The 22,211-nt window shown below is 45.6% G+C and overlaps 1 protein-coding gene across 2 annotated transcripts in view; it reads right to left on the bottom strand.

The window, feature by feature from the left end:
- Positions 1-9,642: 9,642 nt before the first annotated feature.
- FTCD (formimidoyltransferase cyclodeaminase) overlaps positions 9,643-22,211 on the bottom strand; it is an 82,659-nt gene continuing 70,090 nt past the window's right edge. For both annotated transcript variants that reach the window (XM_063933272.1, XM_063933271.1), the window contains one exon: positions 9,643-9,813. In XM_063933272.1, the coding sequence (XP_063789342.1) occupies positions 9,709-9,813 (105 nt within the window). In that variant the 3' untranslated portion in view covers positions 9,643-9,708. The remainder of the gene's footprint in view (positions 9,814-22,211) is intronic.

Genomic DNA, 22,211 nt, shown 5'->3' with positions numbered 1-22,211 from the left:
CAATTAGTGCACCGCTTTGCTCGTCGTTCTTCGGGCAGGTTACTGTCCCCAAAATTGTAGTCCAAAAAGATCGTAAAGTATAAAAAGTTTAAAAAAAAAAAAATGTCGACCTAGAGACCCTGTCGACCTAGTTACTGTTGACCAAGCGGTCGACCTAGACACTGTTGACTTAAGTCTTGTCGACCTAGAGACCGGATACCAGGTATACTGTAGGAACACAAGTGAGTTACATGTACGTCTAGTCAGTCAATTTTTTTTTCTTTTTTACTTTTTCATACTTGCCGATCTATGTGGACTACAATTGGGAATGATAACCTGTGCCTAGCACAGTGGTAGCAGAGTGAGGAACCTTGCCCGAAGCACTAATTGGGGTTCCCTGTCACTTTACGAGGGAGACTACACCAAAAAAAGTCCAAAAACCCATGTCAACCTTTTGACCTAGTACATGTTGACCTATTGCCCCTGTTGACCTAATGCATGTCGACCTTCCATGGTCGTCCTAATGACTGTTGACCCATACACGTTCCATTAATCTTTTACAGATTTTCACTTTGTGATATTATTCACATGTGAGGGGGGTATCCTAATTAATACTGTAGCCTCAATTCTATTGTTTCCGATTGGGTTCTATAGCAATTAGATTAGTTTACTGTGGCAACATCAAATATTCATAATTAGTTGAATGTCTATATATAACATTGCAACTATAAATGATACTACCTGATATTTAAAGTGAGACAAATACCATATATGTCCCTTTCTTTTTGCATACACAGGATCCATAACAGCCATGATCTTCGGTGATCATTTACTGCTATATATTTACCCATATAAGATCGTTTTTTCATTGGACATCTGCGTGGAATAAGGATATTATGGATGCCCCTCCCCTTCCTTCTTTATGTATATAGAGTACACAACAGCCATAACCATTGGTGACAAATAATCTTTATTAAATGTACCATAAACATTAACAAGCTAATATACTGTATATATTCCCCAACATAAAGGTGCAACCCTATTGCTGTCCGTATAGAGACATACAAATTAAACGACAAATAAATACATTAGACAAGTAGCGAGCCTTGTTTTGTTGTCACTTAACACTTCCATCGCTGTGTGTATTATGTTATGTGTATGTCTAATTTTCCGATCTTCATTTCATGGTTGGATGTTTTTTTAAATATAATAAAAGTTATATCTTAACTATATTTCCGTACGCCAACAAAGAGACATTCTTTCTCTTTCTTCTTACATAGTTAACAATTTTGCCTCTGGTAGCACCTCCGAAAGCCTATTTATACATACAACTCTTGATGGTTATTAATCAGGGCCATTCGTTGTGATAATACATCCTTAAATTTAACTAGTGCAGAGTTACATCCCCTTCCCACTTATAGGGGGTTATTCCTACCTGTTCGCACGTGGCGGTTCTTTGCTGCGGTGCGAACGGGTCTGGAATGTGCGTGCGCATTGCGCCCGTGCATTGTTGGATACGACGCTGGATACGAAGAAAGCGTTCGCAGCGACAAACGCAAGCAGATTGACAGAAGGAAGGTGTTCCGGGGCGTCACCTGTCCATTGGCAGCTGTTTTCGGGAAGTGGTAAAGAAAACGCAGGCGTGTCCAGGCAAACGGAGGGCAGATGTCTGACGTCAAAGCCGGGAGGAACGTCGCTAGATCCGGTCGCACATGGATAGTAGATCCAGCCTTACTCCTAGGTTGCTGGAAACTTTTATAGCTTAGCAGGGCTGCACAAGCGATCGCAGCCCTGCTAAGCTAAAATACACCCCCCCCCCCCCATGGATTAGTTGATCGCACCAGCAGCAAAAAGTTGCTGGATGCGATTAACTCGGAATGACCCCCGTGATCATTAGAATTGTCGTAGTAGACTGTTATTTTAATTGAAATCTATTAAAAGTTATTTTTTTACAACTATTAATTTATCTACTTTTTCCTATTTTTCTAAGAGTGCGCCAAAAAGAAGTCGTCTTTATTTTTCTCTTTATCGAAATACCGGTCTATGTAGAGCTTTTGTCAAAAGAAACAAAAAATAATAAGATTTTAAACCTACTGGTAAATCTTTTTCTCCTAGTCCGTAGAGGATGTTGGGGACTCCGTAAGGACCATGGGGATAGACGGGCTCCGCAGGAGACATGGGCACTAAGAAAGAACTTTAGGTATGGGTGTGGACTGGCTCCTCCCACTATGCCCCTCCTCCAGACCTCAGTTAGAGAAACTGTGCCCAGAGGAGACGGACAGTACGAGGAAAGGATTTTTGTTAATCCAAGGGCAAGATTCATACCAGCCCACACCATTCACACCGTATAACTTGGAATATACGAACCAGTTAACAGTATGAAACAACACAGCATCAGTCCGAGACTGATGAAAAACTGTAACATAACCCTTATGTAAGCAAAACTATATACAAGTCTTGCAGAAGTAGTCCGCACTTGGGACGGGCGCCCAGCATCCTCTACGGACTAGGAGAAAAAGATTTACCGGTAGGTTTAAAATCTTATTTTCTCTTACGTCCTAGAGGATGCTGGGGACTCCGTAAGAACCATGGGGATTATACCAAAGCTCCCAAACGGGAGGGAGAGTGCGGATGACTCTGCAGCACCGACTGAGCAAACAGGAGGTCCTCCTCAGCCAGGGTATCAAACTTGTAGAACTTTGCAAAGGTGTTTGAACCCGACCAAGTAGCAACTCGGCACAGTTGTAATGCCGAGACCCCTCGGGCAGCCGCCCAAGAAGAGCCCACCTTCCTAGTGGAATGGGCCTTAACTGATTTTGGTAACGGCAATCCAGCCGTTGAATGAGCCTGCTGAATCATGTTACAGATCCAGCGATCAATAGTCTGCTTTGGAGCAGGAGCGCCAACCTTGTTGGCTGCATACTTTGTCTCCTGTGCTTATCCCAACCTTAACTAAAATCTGTAATCTCTCTCTCTCTACTGGTATCTTTCCCTCTCTGTTTAAACATGCAGTCATTACTCCCATTCTAAAAAAACACAACTCTGACCCAAACACACTCTCTAACTACCGTCCCATTTCTCAGCTACCCAGTCCCTCCAAGCTACTTGAGAGGCTTGCCTACACTCGCCTTACACACTTTTTTTAACTCGCACAACTTATTGGACCCACTTCAGTCAGCCTTTCGTGCCCAACACTCCACAGAGATGGCACTGACCAAAGTAGTGAATGATCTAGTCACTGCTAGATCAAAAGACCATTACACACTACTTATTCTTCTAGATCTCTCTGCTGCTTTTGACCGCTCTCTTCTCATACAAACACTACAATCCCTAGGTCTTCAGGACACAGCCCTTTCTTGGTTCTCATCCTACCTATCTAATCGCTCTTTCAGTGTTAACTTCTCTGATTCTACCTCCTCTTCTCTACCTCTATCAGTTGGAGTACCGCAAGGCTCAGTCTTAGGTCCTCTGCTTTTCTCAATCTATACCTCCTCTCTTGGTAAACTAATCAGCTCCTTTGGATTTCAGTATCATTTGTATGCTGATGATACTCAAATCTACCTATCCTCCCCAGATTTGTCACCACCAGTATTGGCTCGTGTCACTGGATGCCTGTCTGCCATTTCATCTTGGATGTCATCTCGCCACCTCAAACTCAACATTTCCAAAACCGAATTATTTTCCCACCAGCTAAGAGTAGTTACCAACCGGATATCTCTATAACTGTTGACAATGCAACTATCCACCCCACCCCACAAGCTCGTTGCCTAGGTGTCACCCTTGACTCTGAACTGTCCTTTGTTCCACACATTCAATCTGTCTCTGAATCATGTTACATGCACCTTAAAAACATATCCAAAATACGCCCTTATCTTACACAAGACACTGCAAAAACTCTAATCCATGCACTCATCATCTCCCGCACTGATTATTGTAATAGTCTCCTTACTGGTCTTCCCAAACATAGGCTATCACCACTTCAATACATTTTAAATGCAGCTGCGAGGCAAATCTTCCTCGCCAGACGTTCTTCATCTGCTGATCCGCTCTGTCAGTCCCTCCATTGGTTACCGGTATTCTACCGTGTCAAATATAAAATACTTTTACTTACATACAAGGCTATTAACCAAACTGCACCATCATACATCTCCTCACTCATCTCAAAATATCTCCCTACCCGACTTCTCCGCTCTGCACAAGATCTGCGTCTCTCATCCACATGTATTACCTGTTCCCACTCAAAATTACAGGACTTTACCCGGGCTTCACCCACTCTGTGGAATGCACTCCCACACACAATAATAATCTCCTCTAGTCTCCAAACCTTTAAACGTTCTCTGAAAACTCATCTCTTCAGACAAGCCTACCAAATTTCAGACCCACACACATAACCTTCACAGCTTCCCTATCAAGTTACATCCCCTCTGTACAGTCCACATAAACTCACATTTTGTCTTTTAACATTGCTGGGTGATCATATCATATACAACCCATTAAGAACCTAGCAACCTGGGGAACCATTATGTAACAGGTAGCATCTATCCTTGTGTATCAATGCCTATTTCCCTATAGATTGTAAGCTTGCGAGTAGGGCCTTCCTACCTCTGTCTGTCTGTCTGTCTGTCTTTGCCCAGTTTTGTTCTATAACTGTTGTTCTAATTGTAAAGCGCAACGGAATATGCTGCGCTATATAAGAAACTGCTAATAAATAAATAATAAATAATGCATACAAGACAAACAGTGCTTCTATTTTTCTAACTCTAGCCGTTCTGGCTACGTAAATTTTCAAAGCCCTGACCACATCAAGGGACTCGGAATCTTCCAAGTCACGTGTAGCCACAGGCACCACAATAGGTTGGTTCATATGAAAAGATGAAACCACCTTAGGCAAGAATTGAGGAAGGGTCAGTAATTCCGCTCTATCCATATGGAAAACCAGATAGGGGCTTTTATGAGACAAAGCCGCCAATTCCGACACTCGCCTAGCCGAAGCCAAGGCTAACAACATGACCACTTTCCAAGTGAGATATTTTAATTCCACTGTTTTAAGTGGTTCAAACCAGTGCGACTTAAGGAAATTCAACACAACGTTAAGGTCCCAAGGCGCCACTGGAGGTACAAAAGGAGGCTGAATATGCAGCACTCCCTTCACAAAAGTCTGTACTTCTGGGAGAGAAGCTAATTCCTTCTGAAAGAAAATGGATAGGGCCGAAATCTGAACCTTAATGAAGCCTAATTTTAGGCCCAAATTCACTCCAGTTTGTAGGAAGTGAAGGAAACGGCCCAGACGGAATTCTTCCGTAGGAGCATTCCTGGCCTCACCCCAAGAAACATACTTCCGCCATATACGGTGATAATGTTTAGCTGTCACGTCCTTCCTAGCCTTTATCAGAGTAGGAATGACCTCATCCGGAATGCCCTTTTCCGCTAGGATCCGGCGTTCAACCGCCATGCCGTCAAACGCAGCCGCGGTAAGTCTTGGAACAGACAGGGCCCCTGTTGGAACAGGTCCTGTCTTAGAGGAAGAGGTCACAGATCTTCTGTGAGCATTTCCTTCAGATCCGGATACCTGGCCCTTCGCGGCCAATCTGGAACAATGAGAATTGTCTGTACTCCTCTTTTCCTTATTATTCTCAACACCTTAGGGATGAGAGGAAGAGGAGGAAACACAAAGACCGACTGGAACATCCACGGTGTCACTAGGGCGTCCACTGCCACCGCCTGAGGGTCTCTTGACCTGTCGCAATACCTCTGTAGTTTTTTGTTTAGGCGGTACGCCATCATGTCTATCTGGGCAGGCCCCCCTGACTTGCAATCTGTGCGAAGACTTCCTGATGAAGTCCCCACTCTCCTGGATGTAGATCATGTCTGCTGAGGAAGTCTGCTTCCCAGTTGTCCACTCCCAGAATGAACACTGCTGACAGTGCGCCTACATGATTTTCCGCCCAACGAAGAATCCTGGTGGCTTCTGCCATTGCCACTCTGCTCCTTGTGCCGCCTTGGCAGTTTACATGAGCCACTGCGGTGATGTTGTCTGACTGGATCAGAACCGGTAGGTCGCGAAGCAAAGTCTCCGCTTGACGAAGGGCGTTTTATATGGCCCTCAGCTCCAGGACGTTGATGTGAAGACAAGTCTCTTGACTTGACCAAAGACCTTGGAAGTTTCTTCCCTGTGTGACTGCTCCCCAACCTCTGAGGCTCGCGTCCGTGGTTACCAGAATCCAGTCCTGAATGCTGAACATGCGACCCTCTAGAAGGTGAGCACTCTGCAGCCACCACAGGAGAGATACCCTGGCCCTTGGGGACAGGGTGATCAACTGATTAATCTGTAGATGTGACCCGAACCACTTGTCCAGTAGGTCCCATTGAAAGGTCCTCGCATGGAACCTGCCGAATGGAATGGCCTCGTAAGATGCCACCATCTTTCCCAGGACTCGAGTGCAGTGATGCACTAACACCTGTTTTGGCTTCAATAGGTCCCTGACTAGAGTCATGAGTTCCTGGGCCTTTTCTATCGGAAGATAAACCCTTTTCTGGTCCGTATCCAGAATCATGCCTAAGAAGGTCAAACGAGTCGTAGGAACCAACTGTGACTTCGGGATATTGAGAATCCAGCCGTGTTGCTGTAACACCTTCAGTGAAAGTGACACGCTGATCAACAACTGCTTTCATGATCTTGTTTTTATGAGGAGATCGTCCAAGTACGGGATAATTGTGACACCCTGCTTGCGCAGGAGCACCATCATTTCCGCCATTACCTTGGTGAAAATCCTCGGGGCCGCGGAAAGCCCAAACGGCAACGTCTGAAATTGGTAATAACAATCCTGTACCGCAAATCTCAGGTACACCTGATGAGGTGGATATATGGGAACATGAAGGTATGCATCCTTTATGTCCAGGGATACCATAAAATCCCCCCCTTCTAGGCTGGCGATGACCGCTCTGAGCGATTCCATCTTGAACTTGAACCTTTTCAAGTATAGGTTCAAGGATTTTAAATTTAAAATGGGTCTGACCGAACCGTCCGGTTTCGGGACTACAAACAGGGTTGAGTAATACCCTTGTTGAAGTAGGGGAACTTTGACCACCACCTGTTGAAGATACAATTTGTGAATTGCATTTATCACTATCTCCCTTTCTGGGGGAGAAGCTGGTAGGGCCAATTTGAAAAACCGGTGAGGAGGCACCTCTTCGAATCCCAGCTTGTAACCCTGGGAAACAATTTCTATTGCCCAGGGATCCACCTGTGAGTGAACCCAGATGTGGCTGAAAAGTCGAAGACGTGCCCCCACTGGGGCGGACTCCCTCAGTGGAGCCCCAGCGTCATGCGGTGGATTTTGTAGAAGCCGGGGAGGACTTCTGCTCCTGGGAACTAGCTGTGGTTGGCAGCTTTTTCCCTCTGCCCTTACCTCTGGCAAGAAAGGACGATCCTCGTACTCTCTTGTTTCTATTTGACCGAAAGGACTGCATTTGATAATGTGGCGCTTTCTTAGGCTGTGAGGGAATTTAAGGCAAAAAAATTTGATTTACCTGCCGTAGCTGTGGAGACCAGGTCCGAGAGACCTTCCCCAAACAATTCCTCACCCCTGTAAGGTAAAACCTCCATATGCCTCTTTGAGTCGGCATCACCTGTCCATTGCCGGGTCCATAGGACTCGTCTAGCAGAAATCGACATAGCGTTGACTCTAGAACCCAGTAGGCCAATGTCTCTTTGAGCATCCCTCATATATAAGACAGCATCTTTAATATGACCCAGGGTCAATAAAATGGTATCCTTATCCAGGGTATCAATGTCCGCCGATAAGGAATCTGTCCACGCTGCTACAGCGCTACAAACCCAAGCCGACGCCATCGCCGGTCTGAGTAAGGTACCAGAATGTGTGTAAATGAACTTTAGGGTAGCCTCCTGCTTGCGATCAGCAGGATCCCTGAGGGTAGCCGTATCTTGGCATGGCAGCGCTAACTTTTTGAATAAGCGTGTCAACGGTTTGTCTACCCTTGGGGAGGATTCCCACCGTATCCGGTCCTTAGTCGGGAAAGGATGCGCCATAAGAATCCTCTTGGGAATCTGCAGTTTCTTGTCTGGAGATTCCCAAGCCTTTTCAAATAACTCGTTCACCTCATGAGATGGGGGAAAGGTTACCTCAGGTTTCTTTTCCTTATACATGTGTACCCTCGTGTCAGGGACAGGGGGTTCCTCTGTGATATGCAAAACATCTTTTATTGCAATAATCATATATTGAATACTTTTAGCCAGTTTTGGCTGTAACTTTGCATCATCGTAGTCGACACTGGAGTCAGAATCAGTGTCGGTATTAGTGTCTACTATTTGGGATAGTGGGCGCTTTTGAGACCCCAAAGGTACCTGCGACATAGGGGCAGGCAGGGCTGGACACCCTGCATGTTCCCTGGACTTAGCTTTGTCCAACCTTTTGTGCAATAAATTCACATTAGCACTTAAAACATTCCACATATCCAACCAGTCAGGTGTCAGTGTTGCCGACGGAGACACCACACTCATTTGCTCCACCTCCTCCCTAGGAGAGCCTTCTACCTCAGACATGCCGACACACGTGTACCGACACACCACACACTCAGGGAATCCTCTTATCTGAAGACAGTTCCCCCACAAGGCCCTTTGGAGAGACAGAGAGAGAGAGTATGCCAGCACACACCCAGCGCTAATGGCCCAGGAAAAAACACTATGTTTATCCAGATAGCGCTGTTATATCTATTTTGCGCCAAATTATGTGCCCCCCCCTTCTTAAAAACCCTCTTTCACCGTGGTTAAGCAGGGGAGAGTCTGGGGAGCTTCCTCTCAGCGGTGTGCTGTGGAGAAAATGGCGCCGGTGAGTGCTGAGGAACAAGCTCCGCCCCCTCAGCGGCAGGCTTCGGTCCCGCTAAAAAAAAAATTAAACTGGCGGGGGCTCATATATACAGTGTCTAGCCTGTATATCCCTATTTTAGCCAGATTTGGAGGTCCTTATTGCTGCCCAGGGCGCCCCCCCTGCGCCCTGCACCCATACAGTGACTGCCGTGTGTGTGCTGTGTGGGAGCAATGGCGCACAGCGTTACCTCTATGAAGATCTGAAGTCTTCTGCCACCTCTGAAGTCTTCTTTCTTCACATACTCACCCGGCTTCTATCTTCCGGCTCTGTGAGGAGGACTGCAGCACGGCTCTGGGACGAACGGCGAGGGTGAGACCTGCGTTCCGTTCCCTCTGGAGCTAATGGTGTCCAGTAGCCTAAGAAACAGAGCCTAACATTAAAAAGTAGGTCTGTTTCTCTCCCCTCAGTCCCTCGATGCAGGGAGTCTGTTGCCAGCAGGCTCCCTGAAAATAAAAAACCTAACAAAATACTTTTTCAGGAAACTCAGGAGAGCTCCCTGTAATGCACCCAGTCTCCTCTGGGCACAGTAATAAACTGAGGTCTGGAGGAGGGGCATAGAGGGAGGAGCCAGTGCACACCCATACCTAAAGTTCTTTCTTAGTGCCCATGTCTCCTGCGGAGCCCGTCTATCCCCATGGTCCTTACGGAGTCCCCAGCATCCTCTAGGACGTAAGAGAAATTAAAATTCAACTCTGAGCCTATCTACATTACTGTCAGTGGCCATGCTAAGGTTAGTCATGAAATCCCCCCAAAAAATATAATTGGACACCTGCTGTGCTGGCTAAAGTTTATTTACACACAAAATGAGTACAGAGGGTGCACACATATGTGCGGCTGCAGATTACACTGTGTTATTTAATTCGCTCTCATCTTCATCCCTGGTTTGAAGCATAAATTGTGCAGAATTTTTTGCCTCCTCCAACAGTTGGGAAATTTTCTGTTGAGTCTGAAAAAGATGTAAGAGTATTAGAATTAAGATCACACAAATCAGTGGTGCAGCCCTTATAAAAGGAAAGACCCCTCACTGGTCTCAAGAATTAACACAAATAACCGAAAATTTCACAGGATGGCGCAAACACAACAAAAAAATATATAAAATTTATTTATTTATTATTTATTTATTAGCAGTTTCTTATATAGCGCAGCATATTCCGTTGCGCTTTACAATTAGAACAACAATTATAGAACAAAACTGGGCAAAGACAGACAGACAGACAGAGGTAGGAAGGCCCTGCTCGCAAGCTTACAATCTATAGGGAAATAGGCATTGATACACAAGGATAGATGCTACCTGTCACATAATGGTTCCCCAGGTTGCTAGGTTCTTATATGATATGATCACCCAGCAATGTTGGAAGACAAAATGTGAGTTTATGTGGACTGTACAGAGGGGATGTAACTTGATAGGGAAGCTGTGAAGGTTGTGTGTGGGTCTGAAATTTGGTAGGCTTGTCTGAAGAGATGAGTTTTCAGAGAACGTTTAAAGGTTTGGAGACTAGAGGAGAGTCTTATTGTGCGTGGGAGTGCATTCCACAGAGTGGGTGAAGCCCGGGTAAAGTCCTGTAATTTTGAGTGGGAACAGGTAATGCATGTGGATGAGAGACGCAGATCTTGTGCAGAGCGGAGAGGTCTGGTAGGGAGATATTTTGAGATGAGTGAGGAGATGTATGATGGTGCAGTTTGGTTAATAGCCTTGTATGTAAGTAAAAGTATTTTATATTTGACACGGTAGAATACCGGTAACCAATGGAGGGACTGACAGAGCGGATCAGCAGATGAAGAACGTCTGGCGAGGAAGATTAGCCTCGCAGCTGCATTTAAAATGGATTGAAGTGGTGATAGCCTATGTTTGGGAAGACCAGTAAGGAGACTATTACAATAATCAATGCGGGAGATGATGAGTGCATGGATTAGAGTTTTTGCAGTGTCTTGTGTAAGATAAGGGCGTATTTTGGATATGTTTTTAAGGTGCATGTAACATGATTTAGAGACAGATTGAATGTGTGGAACAAAGGACAGTTCAGAGTCAAGGGTGACACCTAGGCAACGAGCTTGTGGGGTGGGGTGGATAGTTGCATTGTCAACAGTTATAGAGATATCAGGTTGGTAACTACTCTTAGCTGGTGGGAAAATAATTAATTCGGTTTTGGAAATGTTGAGTTTGAGGTGGCGAGATGACATCCAAGATGAAATGGCAGACAGGCATCCAGTGACACGAGCCAATACTGGTGGTGACAAATCTGGGGAGGATAGGTAGATTTGAGTATCATCAGCATACAAATGATACTGAAATCCAAAGGAGCTGATTAGTTTACCAAGAGAGGAGGTATAGATTGAGAAAAGCAGAGGACCTAAGACTGAGCCTTGCGGTACTCCAACTGATAGAGGTAGAGAAGAGGAGGTAGAATCAGAGAAGTGAACACTGAAAGAGCGATTAGATAGGTAGGATGAGAACCAAGAAAGGGCAGTGTCCTGAAGACCTAGGGATTGTAGTGTTTGTATGAGAAGAGAGTGGTCAACAGTGTCAAAAGCAGCAGAGAGATCTAGAAGAATAAGTAGTGTGTAATGGCCTTTTGATCTAGCAGTGACTAGATCATTCACTACTTTGGTCAGTGCCGTCTCTGTGGAGTGTTGGGCACGAAAGCCTGACTGAAGTGGATCCAATAAGTTGTGCGAGTTAAGAAAGTGTGTAAGGCGAGTGTAGGCAAGCCTCTCAAGTAGCTTGGAGGGACTGGGTAGCTGAGAAATGGGACGGTAGTTAGAGAGTGTGTTTGGGTCAGAGTTGTGTTTTTTTAGAATGGGAGTAATGACTGCATGTTTAAACAGAGAGGGAAAGATACCAGTAGAGAGAGAGAGATTACAGATTTCAGTTAAGGTTGGGATAAGCACAGGAGACAAAGTTTTACTGATCTGTGAGGGTATAGGATCAAGAGGAGAGGTAGTGGAGTAGGAGGATGAAAAGAGTGTTGATACTTCATCTTCACTTGTGGGATCAAATGAAGAGAAAGTGCCAGAGGGTTCAGGTAGGGAATTGAGCAGGTCACTGGCTGAGTTAGAGCATACCATTTCATCTCGGATTTTATCAATCTTATCCTTGAAGTAGGAAACAAGTTCTTGTGCACGGATAGTAGCTAGTGGGGGAGGTGAGGGAGGGTAAAGAAGTGATTTAAATGTATTAAAAAGTCGCTTGGGGTTGTTGGCATGATAAGAGATGAGAGATTGGAAATATGTTTGTTTGGCAGTGTCCAGGGCCTGACGATAGGAGTGGTAGGTAGTCTTATATGTGAGAAAGTCACTTGGATTCTGAGATTTCCGCCACTGACGTTCTACTTTACGTGACAGTTTTTGTAGGTGTCTTGTTGATTTAGAGTGCCATGGTTGGCATCTAAGCCTACGTGGAGTGTGATGGGTAGCTGGAGCCACTTCATCAAGGGCACTCTCTAGGGTCTGGTGCAGGTGTGATACAGCAGTGTCAGGTGTAGTAAATGTCGAGATTGGTGAGAGCAGTTGTTGCAGAGAAGTGGAAAGTTGTTGAAAATGTATATTGTTAGTATTTCTGCGGGTTAGAGGAGGCTTGCTTGGTTTTAGTGTCCTAGAATTTAAAGTAATAGAAGAGATTGTGAAGGTGATCAGGTTGTGATCAGAGAGAGGGAAAGGAGTGTTAGTGAATTCGGAAACTGAGCAGAGCCTGGTGAACACAAGATCAAGGCAGTGGCCCTCATGGTGAGTAAAGGAGTCGGACCATTGGGTTAGGCCAAGAGAGGAGGTTAGAGAGAGGAGTTTGGATGCATGAACAGATTGTGGACTGTCAAGAGCTATATTGAAATCGCCCATAATGATGGTGGAGATGTCAGAGGATAAGAAGTGTGGGAGCCAGGCAGAGAAATCTTCTAGAAATTGTTGTTTAGGTTGCCCAGGAGGGCGATAGATAGCTGCAACACGCAGAGAGAAGGGGGTGAAAATCCTGATAGAGTGAACTTCAAATGAGGTGAATGCGAGTGATGGAACCTGAGGTAGAAAGGTGTATGTGAAAAACTGTGACAGTAAGATTCCGACCCCACCACCTTTACTATTATTAGGCCTAGATGTGTGTGAGAAGTGGAAACCACCATGTGACAGTGCTGCAGGGGAGGCAGTGTCTGATTGTGTGAGCCATGTTTCTGTTATAGCCAGCAGATTAAAGTTGTGAGATATGAAGAAGTCATGGATGGATGTTAATTTGTTACAAACAGAGCGTGCATTCAATAAGGCACATTTTAGTGATTTGGAGGGGGATGGGAGACACGTGATATTTATGAGGTTAGATGGATTTCTATGTTGTTTTGAGACAGCAGAGTGAGAGAGGGAAAGGTGGTTGGGGCCTGGATTTGGTGATATGTCACCAGCTAATAGTAGCAGAAGAGTGAGATAAATCTTGGTGGATGTTTGCGAGTGTTTGTACTGGTTGCCAATTGTGGTTGTCAAAGTACTTGCAGAGAGGAAAGTATAAATCTCATGAGTGTTTTGAAGAGGGGAGTGGAGAATAGAAGCTGTAATGTGTACAGAGGGGTGAGTTTCAGGGTGAGTGTAGAATGTGTTAAATTTGGTGAGAATTCCATGAATTGAAATTAGACACAGTAGTTTGATGAACATGCTGAGGTTGTTTGTGTTTTATGGGTTAAGTGGAGTTAGAGTAAGTTGTTAAAGTAAGTTACCTTTTCTTGATGTTTTTCAATGTTTGTTCAACTGTTTTTTTAACTGTTCGGATAACACACTTATTAATTCCACACTTAAAAAATTCCAGCAAGCTACCCCCAGCAAGCTGACCCCTTAACTGACTCAGGAAATACTGTCTCTGATTAGGAACAGGCCTACCTCTGAACATTTGGTCACCTGATTGAAATGCTAATTGATCATGGAACAAATTGCACAGGGTGGGTCAACAGACTAAAACTACTCTAGCTATTCACAATAAATTCAATCACATACATAGGAAATTACAAGAAAAACATCACATACATTCAAATATAAGATGTGGTTTGTACGCAGCATGTGTGTCAGTCTGAGCCTGGTAGCATAGTAGCAATGAATTCACATACATTCAAATATAAGATGTGGTTTGTACGCAGCATGTGTGTCAGTCTGAGCCTGGTAGCATAGTAGCAATGAATTCACATACATTCAAATATAAGATGTGGTTTGTACGCAGCATGTGTGTCAGTCTGAGCCTGGTAGCATAGTAGCAATGAATTCACATACATTCAAATATAAGATGTGGTTTGTACGCAGCATGTGTGTCAGTCTGAGCCTGGTAGCATAGTAGCAATGAATTCACATACATTCAAATATAAGATGTGGTTTGTACGCAGCATGTGTGTCAGTCTGAGCCTGGTAGCATAGTAGCAATGAATTCACATACATTCAAATATAAGATGTGGTTTGTACGCAGCATGTGTGTCAGTCTGAGCCTGGTAGCATAGTAGCAATGAATTCACATACATTCAAATATAAGATGTGGTTTGTACGCAGCATGTGTGTCAGTCTGAGCCTGGTAGCATAGTAGCAATGAATTCACATACATTCAAATATAAGATGTGGTTTGTACGCAGCATGTGTGTCAGTCTGAGCCTGGTAGCATAGTAGCAATGAATTCACATACATTCAAATATAAGATGTGGTTTGTACGCAGCATGTGTGTCAGTCTGAGCCTGGTAGCATAGTAGCAATGAATTCACATACATTCAAATATAAGATGTGGTTTGTACGCAGCATGTGTGTCAGTCTGAGCCTGGTAGCATAGTAGCAATGAATTCACATACATTCAAATATAAGATGTGGTTTGTACGCAGCATGTGTGTCAGTCTGAGCCTGGTAGCATAGTAGCAATGAATTCACATACATTCAAATATAAGATGTGGTTTGTACGCAGCATGTGTGTCAGTCTGAGCCTGGTAGCATAGTAGCAATGAATTCACATACCTGAGAGATGAGAAGAAAAAAAAGTGATTAGTCCAGTCCCAGGAAGAACTGTTTTTTTAACTGGGAGCCTTAAATCAATGAGACAGTTATAATTGATGTAAGTCTCTTATTTTATATATTTTGGTTGTGTTTGCGCCATCCTGTGACATTTTCCATTATTTGAGTCTCAAAAATAAAAAAATAAAAAATGTTTTTAGACCTATTGAAGTGGTCTGACATTTACCTCTGCGCATTTCCCCCCAAACAAAAAGTGCATACTGCATCCAAAGCATCACTTTATGACACATACAGCACCATACCTCCCAACTGTCCCGATTCCAGCGGGACAATCCCGCTAGTCAGACACTGTCTGGCATGTGGGCCACAGTGTCCCGTGGGTGGGTGGGGGGAGTTGGGAGAGCCTGTGATCACCGCTGCTTTGCTCTGTAAAAGCAGCCAATGACCACTGAATAGATGCCTTGCACATGTGCACGGCATCTAACAATGCAGGGGGTGAGCCAGGGGCTGCCCAACTGCTCAGGGAGCGCTGGACATGCACCCAAAGTGATGTTAACGGAGGTTGTGAAGAGAGTCACCGCCCCTTTATCTGATGCCCACCCCTTTTATCCGAGGCTTTTCTGGTATGGGTGCACCAGGTCCTAGGTTTAATGCTTTTCAAGTTGAGAGGTATGCAGCAAAGACATAAGATAAATATTACAGTCTGCTACCCAGGGGCATATTATAGGCAGGGCAGCAGGGGCAGTCTCCTAACAAGGCCGTAACCCAGAGGTTCTCAAAAGCATTCCTCAAGGCACCCCAATGCTCCAGGTTTTAAGTATATGCTTGCTTGGCCACGGGTGACTGTGCTGAGCCATGGATATACTTAAAACCTGGACCGTTGGGGTGCCTTGAGGACCGCCTTTGAGAGACTCTGCTGTAATCTGTTAGGGGAGCCTGAGAGGTATATTTACTAAGGTGCAGGTTTATAGAAGTGGAGATGTTGGCCATATCAACCAATCAGATTCCAGCTTATAACTTCTAGAAGGTGATAGATAAATAAGTAGAATCTTGTGCTATGGGCAACATTTCCACTTTGCACCTTAGTAAAACTACCCTCTGAAGAGGAGTCTGTCCCCTTCTTGCCAGAGTGCCCTCTTGTGGTAATTATGCTGCACTCATTGGATACCAGTCTGATCCAACTGAATCGCAATGGGAGGCAAGGGTTTGCGATTTGAGAGCATGATGTTTATTGGTGGGGGCTATATTATTGTTTATTGGTGGGGGCTCATCTCTGTCATTTGAGGGTGCTATATAAGGATTATTTTTATTGATATTAGCTCAGCTTTTAATACCATAATTCCCCGGTCACTAATAAGCAAGCTATCTGATTTGGGTATTAGTACACCTACTGTACTTGTAATTGGTTATCAGATTTTTTTTATCAAATAGACCTCAGCAGGTAAAATTAGGTAGCCTTCTGTCTAATATTGTAACTATTAGTACGGGGGTCCCACAAGGTTGTGTACTAAGCCCTCTTTACTCGCTATTCACCCATGATTGCGTGTCTTCCTCTGATTGTGTGCAAATTATTAAATTTGCGGATGACATAGCAGACATTGGATTAATTTTTGGTGAGAATTGGGCGAGTTATCGCATGAAAATTGAGAATTAGGTGGCCTGGAGTGAGGTTAATCACCGTTTGCTAAATGTGGATAAAGCCAAGGATACTGGTGATGGATTTTAGTAGAGATGAGCAGGTTCGGTTTCTCTGAATCCGAACCCGCACGAACTTCATGTTTTTTTTCACGGGTCCGAGCGACTCGGATCTTCCCGCCTTGCTCGGTTAACCCGAGCGCGCCCGAACGTCATCATGACGCTGTCGGATTCTCGCGAGGCTCGGATTCTATCGCGAGACTCGGATTCTATATAAGGAGCCGCGCGTCACCGCCATTTTCACACATGCATTGAGAATGATAGGGAGAGGACGTGGCTGGCGTCCTCTCCATTTAGATTAGAAGAGAGAGAGAGATTGACCTGATTTACTGGAGATTAGGAGTACTGTAGAACTGTGTAGAGAGTGCAGAGTTTACTAGTGACTGACCACAGTGACCACCAGACAGTGCAGTTTTATTTAATATATCCGTTCTCTGCCTGAAAAAAACGATACACAGTGACTCAGTCACATACCATATCTGTGTGCACTGCTCAGCCCAGTGTGCTGCATCATCTATGTATATATCTGACTGTGCTCAGCTCACACATCTTATAATTGTGGGGGAGACTGGGGAGCACTGCAGTGCCAGTTATAGGTTATAGCAGGAGCCAGGAGTACATATTATTATTAAAATTAAACAGTGCACACTTTTGCTGCAGGAGTGCCACTGCCAGTGTGACTGACCAGTGACCTGACCACAAGTATAGTTAGTAGTATAGTATACTATATTGTGATTGCCTGAAAAAGTTAAACACTCGTCGTGTGACTTCACTTGTGTGGTGTTTTTTTTATTATTCTATAAAAAACTCATTCTGCTGACAGACAGTGTCCAGCAGGTCCGTCATTATATAATATATACCTGTCCGGCTGCAGTAGTGATATATATTTTTTATATCATTATTTATCATCCAGTCGCAGCAGACACAGTACGGTAGTCCACGGCTGTAGCTACCTCTGTGTCGGCACTGGGCAGTCCATCCATAATTGTATACTAGTATCCATCCATCTCCATTGTTTACCTGAGGTGCCTTTTAGTTGTGCCTATTAAAATATGGAGAACAAAAATGTTGAGGTTCCAAAATTAGGGAAAGATCAAGATCCACTTCCACCTCGTGCTGAAGCTGCTGCCACTAGTCATGGCCGAGACGATGAAATGCCAGCAACGTCGTCTGCCAAGGCCGATGCCCAATGTCATAGTACAGAGCATGTCAAATCCAAAACACCAAATATCAGTAAAAAAAGGACTCCAAAACCTAAAATAAAATTGTCGGAGGAGAAGCGTAAACTTGCCAATATGCCATTTACCACACGGAGTGGCAAGGAACGGCTGAGGCCCTGGCCTATGTTCATGGCTAGTGGTTCAGCTTCACATGAGGATGGAGGCACTCAGCCTCTCGCTAGAAAAATGAAAAGACTCAAACTGGCAAAAGCAGTAGCACCGCAAAGAACTGTGCGTTCTTCGAAATCCCAAATCCACAAGGAGAGTCCAATTGTGTCGGTTGCGATGCCTGACCTTCCCAACACTGGACGTGAAGAGCATGCGCCTTCCACCATTTGCACGCCCCCTGCAAGTGCTGGAAGGAGCACCCGCAGTCCAGTTCCTGATAGTCAGATTGAAGATGTCAGTGTTGAAGTACACCAGGATGAGGAGGATATGGGTGTTGCTGGCGCTGGGGAGGAAATTGACCAGGAGGATTCTGATGGTGAGGTGGTTTGTTTAAGTCAGGCACCCGGGGAGACACCTGTTGTCCGTGGGAGGAATAGGGCCGTTGACATGCCTGGTGAAAATACCAAAAAAATCAGCTCTTCGGTGTGGAAGTATTTCACCAGAAATGCGGACAACAGGTGTCAAGCCGTGTGTTCCCTTTGTCAAGCTGTAATAAGTAGGGGTAAGGACGTTAACCACCTCGGAACATCCTCCCTTATACGTCACCTGCAGCGCATTCATAATAAGTCAGTGACAAGTTCAAAAACTTGGGCCGACAGTGGAAGCAGTCCACTGACCAGTAAATCCCTTCCTCTTGTAACCAAGCTCACGCAAACCACCCCACCAACTCCCTCAGTGTCAATTTCCTCCTTCCCCAGGAATGCCAATAGTCCTGCAGGCCATGTCACTGGCAATTCTGACGAGTACTCTCCTGCCTGGGATTCCTCCGATGCATCCTTGCGTGTAACGCCTACTGCTGCTGGCGCTGCTGTTGTTGCTGCTGGGAGTCGATGGTCATCCCAGAGGGGAAGTCGTAAGCCCACTTGTACTACTTCCAGTAAGCAATTGACTGTCCAACAGTCCTTTGCGAGGAAGATGAAATATCACAGCAGTCATCCTGTTGCAAAGCGGATAACTGAGTCCTTGACAACTATGTTGGTGTTAGACGTGCGTCCGGTATCCGCCGTTAGTTCACAGGGAACTAGACAATTTATTGAGGCAGTGTGCCCCCGTTACCAAATACCATCTAGGTTCCACTTCTGTAGGCAGGCGATACCGAGAATGTACACGGACGTCAGAAAAAGACTCACCAGTGTCCTAAAAAATGCAGTTGTACCCAATGTCCACTTAACCACGGACATGTGGACAAGTGGAGCAGGGCAGGGTCAGGACTATATGACTGTGACAGCCCACTGGGTAGATGTATGGACTCCCGCCGCAAGAACAGCAGCGGCGGCACCAGTAGCAGCATCTCGCAAACGCCAACTCTTTCCTAGGCAGGCTACGCTTTGTATCACCGCTTTCCAGAATACGCACACAGCTGAAAACCTCTTACGGCAACTGAGGAAGATCATCGCGGAATGGCTTACCCCAATTGGACTCTCCTGTGGATTTGTGGCATCGGACAACGCCAGCAATATTGTGTGTGCATTAAATATGGGCAAATTCCAGCACGTCCCATGTTTTGCACATACCTTGAATTTGGTGGTGCAGAATTTTTTAAAAAACGACAGGGGTGTGCAAGAGATGCTGTCGGTGGCCAGAAGAATTGCGGGACACTTTCGGCGTACAGGCACCACGTACAGAAGACTGGAGCACCACCAAAAACTACTGAACCTGCCCTGCCATCATCTGAAGCAAGAAGTGGTAACGAGGTGGAATTCAACCCTCTATATGCTTCAGAGGTTGGAGGAGCAGCAAAAGGCCATTCAAGCCTATACAATTGAGCACGATATAGGAGGTGGAATGCACCTGTCTCAAGTGCAGTGGAGAATGATTTCAACGTTGTGCAAGGTTCTGATGCCCTTTGAACTTGCCACACGTGAAGTCAGTTCAGACACTGCCAGCCTGAGTCAGGTCATTCCCCTCATCAGGCTTTTTCAGAAGAAGCTGGAGACATTGAAGGAGGAGCTAACACGGAGCGATTCCGCTAGGCATGTGGGACTTGTGGATGGAGCCCTTAATTCGCTTAACAAGGATTCACGGGTGGTCAATCTGTTGAAATCAGAGCACTACATTTTGGCCACCGTGCTCGATCCTAGATTTAAAACCTACCTTGGATCTCTCTTTCCGGCAGACACAAGTCTGCTGGGGTTGAAAGACCTGCTGGTGAGAAAATTGTCAAGTCAAGCGGAACGCGACCTGTCAACATCTCCTCCTTCACATTCTCCCGCAACTGGGGGTGCGAGGAAAAGGCTCAGAATTCCGAGCCCACCCGCTGGCGGTGATGCAGGGCAGTCTGGAGCGACTGCTGATATCTGGTCCGGACTGAAGGACCTGACAACGATTACGGACATGTCGTCTACTGTCACTGCATATGATTCTCTCAACATTGAAAGAATGGTGGAGGATTATATGAGTGACCGCATCCAAGTAGGCACGTCACACAGTCCGTACTTATACTGGCAGGAAAAAGAGGCAATTTGGAGGCCCTTGCACAAACTGGCTTTATTCTACCTAAGTTGCCCTCCCACAAGTGTGTACTCCGAAAGAGTGTTTAGTGCCGCCGCTCACCTTGTCAGCAATCGGCGTACGAGGTTACATCCAGAAAATGTGGAGAAGATGATGTTCATTAAAATGAATTATAATCAATTCCTCCGCGGAGACATTGACCAGCAGCAATTGCCTCCACAAAGTACACAGGGAGCTGAGATGGTGGATTCCAGTGGGGACGAATTGATGATCTGTGAGGAGGGGGATGTACACGGTGATATATCGGAGGATGATGATGAGGTGGACATCTTGCCTCTGTAGAGCCAGTTTGTGCAAGGAGAGATTAATTGCTTCTTTTTTGGGGGGGGTCCAAACCAACCCGTCATATCAGTCACAGTCGTGTGGCAGACCCTGTCACTGAAATGATGGGTTGGTTAAAGTGTGCATGTCCTGTTTTGTTTATACAACATAAGGGTGGGTGGGAGGGCCCAAGGACAATTCCATCTTGCACCTCTTTTTTCTTTTATTTTTCTTTGCGTCATGTGCTGTTTGGGGAGGGTTTTTTGGAAGGGACATCCTGCGTGACACTGCAGTGCCACTCCTAAATGGGCCCGGTGTTTGTGTCGGCCACTAGGGTCGCTTATCTTACTCACACAGTCAGCTACCTCATTGCGCCTCTTTTTTTCTTTGCGTCATGTGCTGTTTGGGGAGTGTTTTTTGGAAGGGCCATCCTGCGTGACACTGCAGTGACACTCCTAGATGGGCCCGGTGTTTGTGTCGGCCACTAGGGTCGCTAATCTTACTCACACAGCTACCTCATTGCGCCTCTTTTTTTCTTTGCGTCATGTGCTGTTTGGGGAGGGTTTTTTGGAAGGGACATCCTGCGTGACACTGCAGTGCCACTCCTAAATGGGCCCGGTGTTTGTGTCGGCCACTAGGGTCGCTAATCTTACTCACACAGCTACCTCATTGCGCCTCTTTTTTTCTTTGCGTCATGTGCTGTTTGGGGAGGGTTTTTTGGAAGGGACATCCTGCGTGACACTGCAGTGCCACTCCTAAATGGGCCTGGTGTTTGTGTCGGCCACTAGGGTCGCTTATCTTACTCACACAGTCAGCTACCTCATTGCGCCTCTTTTTTTCTTTGCGTCATGTGCTGTTTGGGGAGTGTTTTTTGGAAGGGCCATCCTGCGTGACACTGCAGTGCCACTCCTAGATGGGCCCGGTGTTTGTGTCGGCCACTAGGGTCGCTAATCTTACTCACACAGCTACCTCATTGCGCCTCTTTTTTTCTTTGCGTCATGTGCTGTTTGGGGAGGGTTTTTTGGAAGGGACATCCTGCGTGACACTGCAGTGCCACTCCTAAATGGGCCCGGTGTTTGTGTCGGCCACTAGGGTCGCTAATCTTACTCACACAGCTACCTCATTGCGCCTCTTTTTTTCTTTGCGTCATGTGCTGTTTGGGGAGGGTTTTTTGGAAGGGCCATCCTGCGTGACACTGCAGTGCCACTCCTAGATGGGCCCGGTGTTTGTGTCGGCCACTAGGGTCGCTAATCTTACTCACACAGCTACCTCATTGCGCCTCTTTTTTTCTTTGCGTCATGTGCTGTTTGGGGAGGGTTTTTTGGAAGGGACATCCTGCGTGACACTGCAGTGCCACTCCTAGATGGGCCAGGTGTTTGTGTCGGCCACTAGGGTCGCTTAGCTTAGTCATCCAGCGACCTCGGTGCAAATTTTAGGACTAAAAATAATATTGTGAGGTGTGAGGTATTCAGAATAGACTGAAAATGAGTGGAAATTATGGTTTTTGAGGTTAATAATAATATGGGATCAAAAT

Source organism: Pseudophryne corroboree, chromosome 7 (assembly GCF_028390025.1).
Source record: "Pseudophryne corroboree isolate aPseCor3 chromosome 7, aPseCor3.hap2, whole genome shotgun sequence".
Taxonomy (NCBI): domain Eukaryota; kingdom Metazoa; phylum Chordata; class Amphibia; order Anura; family Myobatrachidae; genus Pseudophryne; species Pseudophryne corroboree.
The sequence above is the reverse complement of the archived record's forward strand: the minus strand, read 5'-3'. Positions and strand labels throughout refer to the sequence as shown.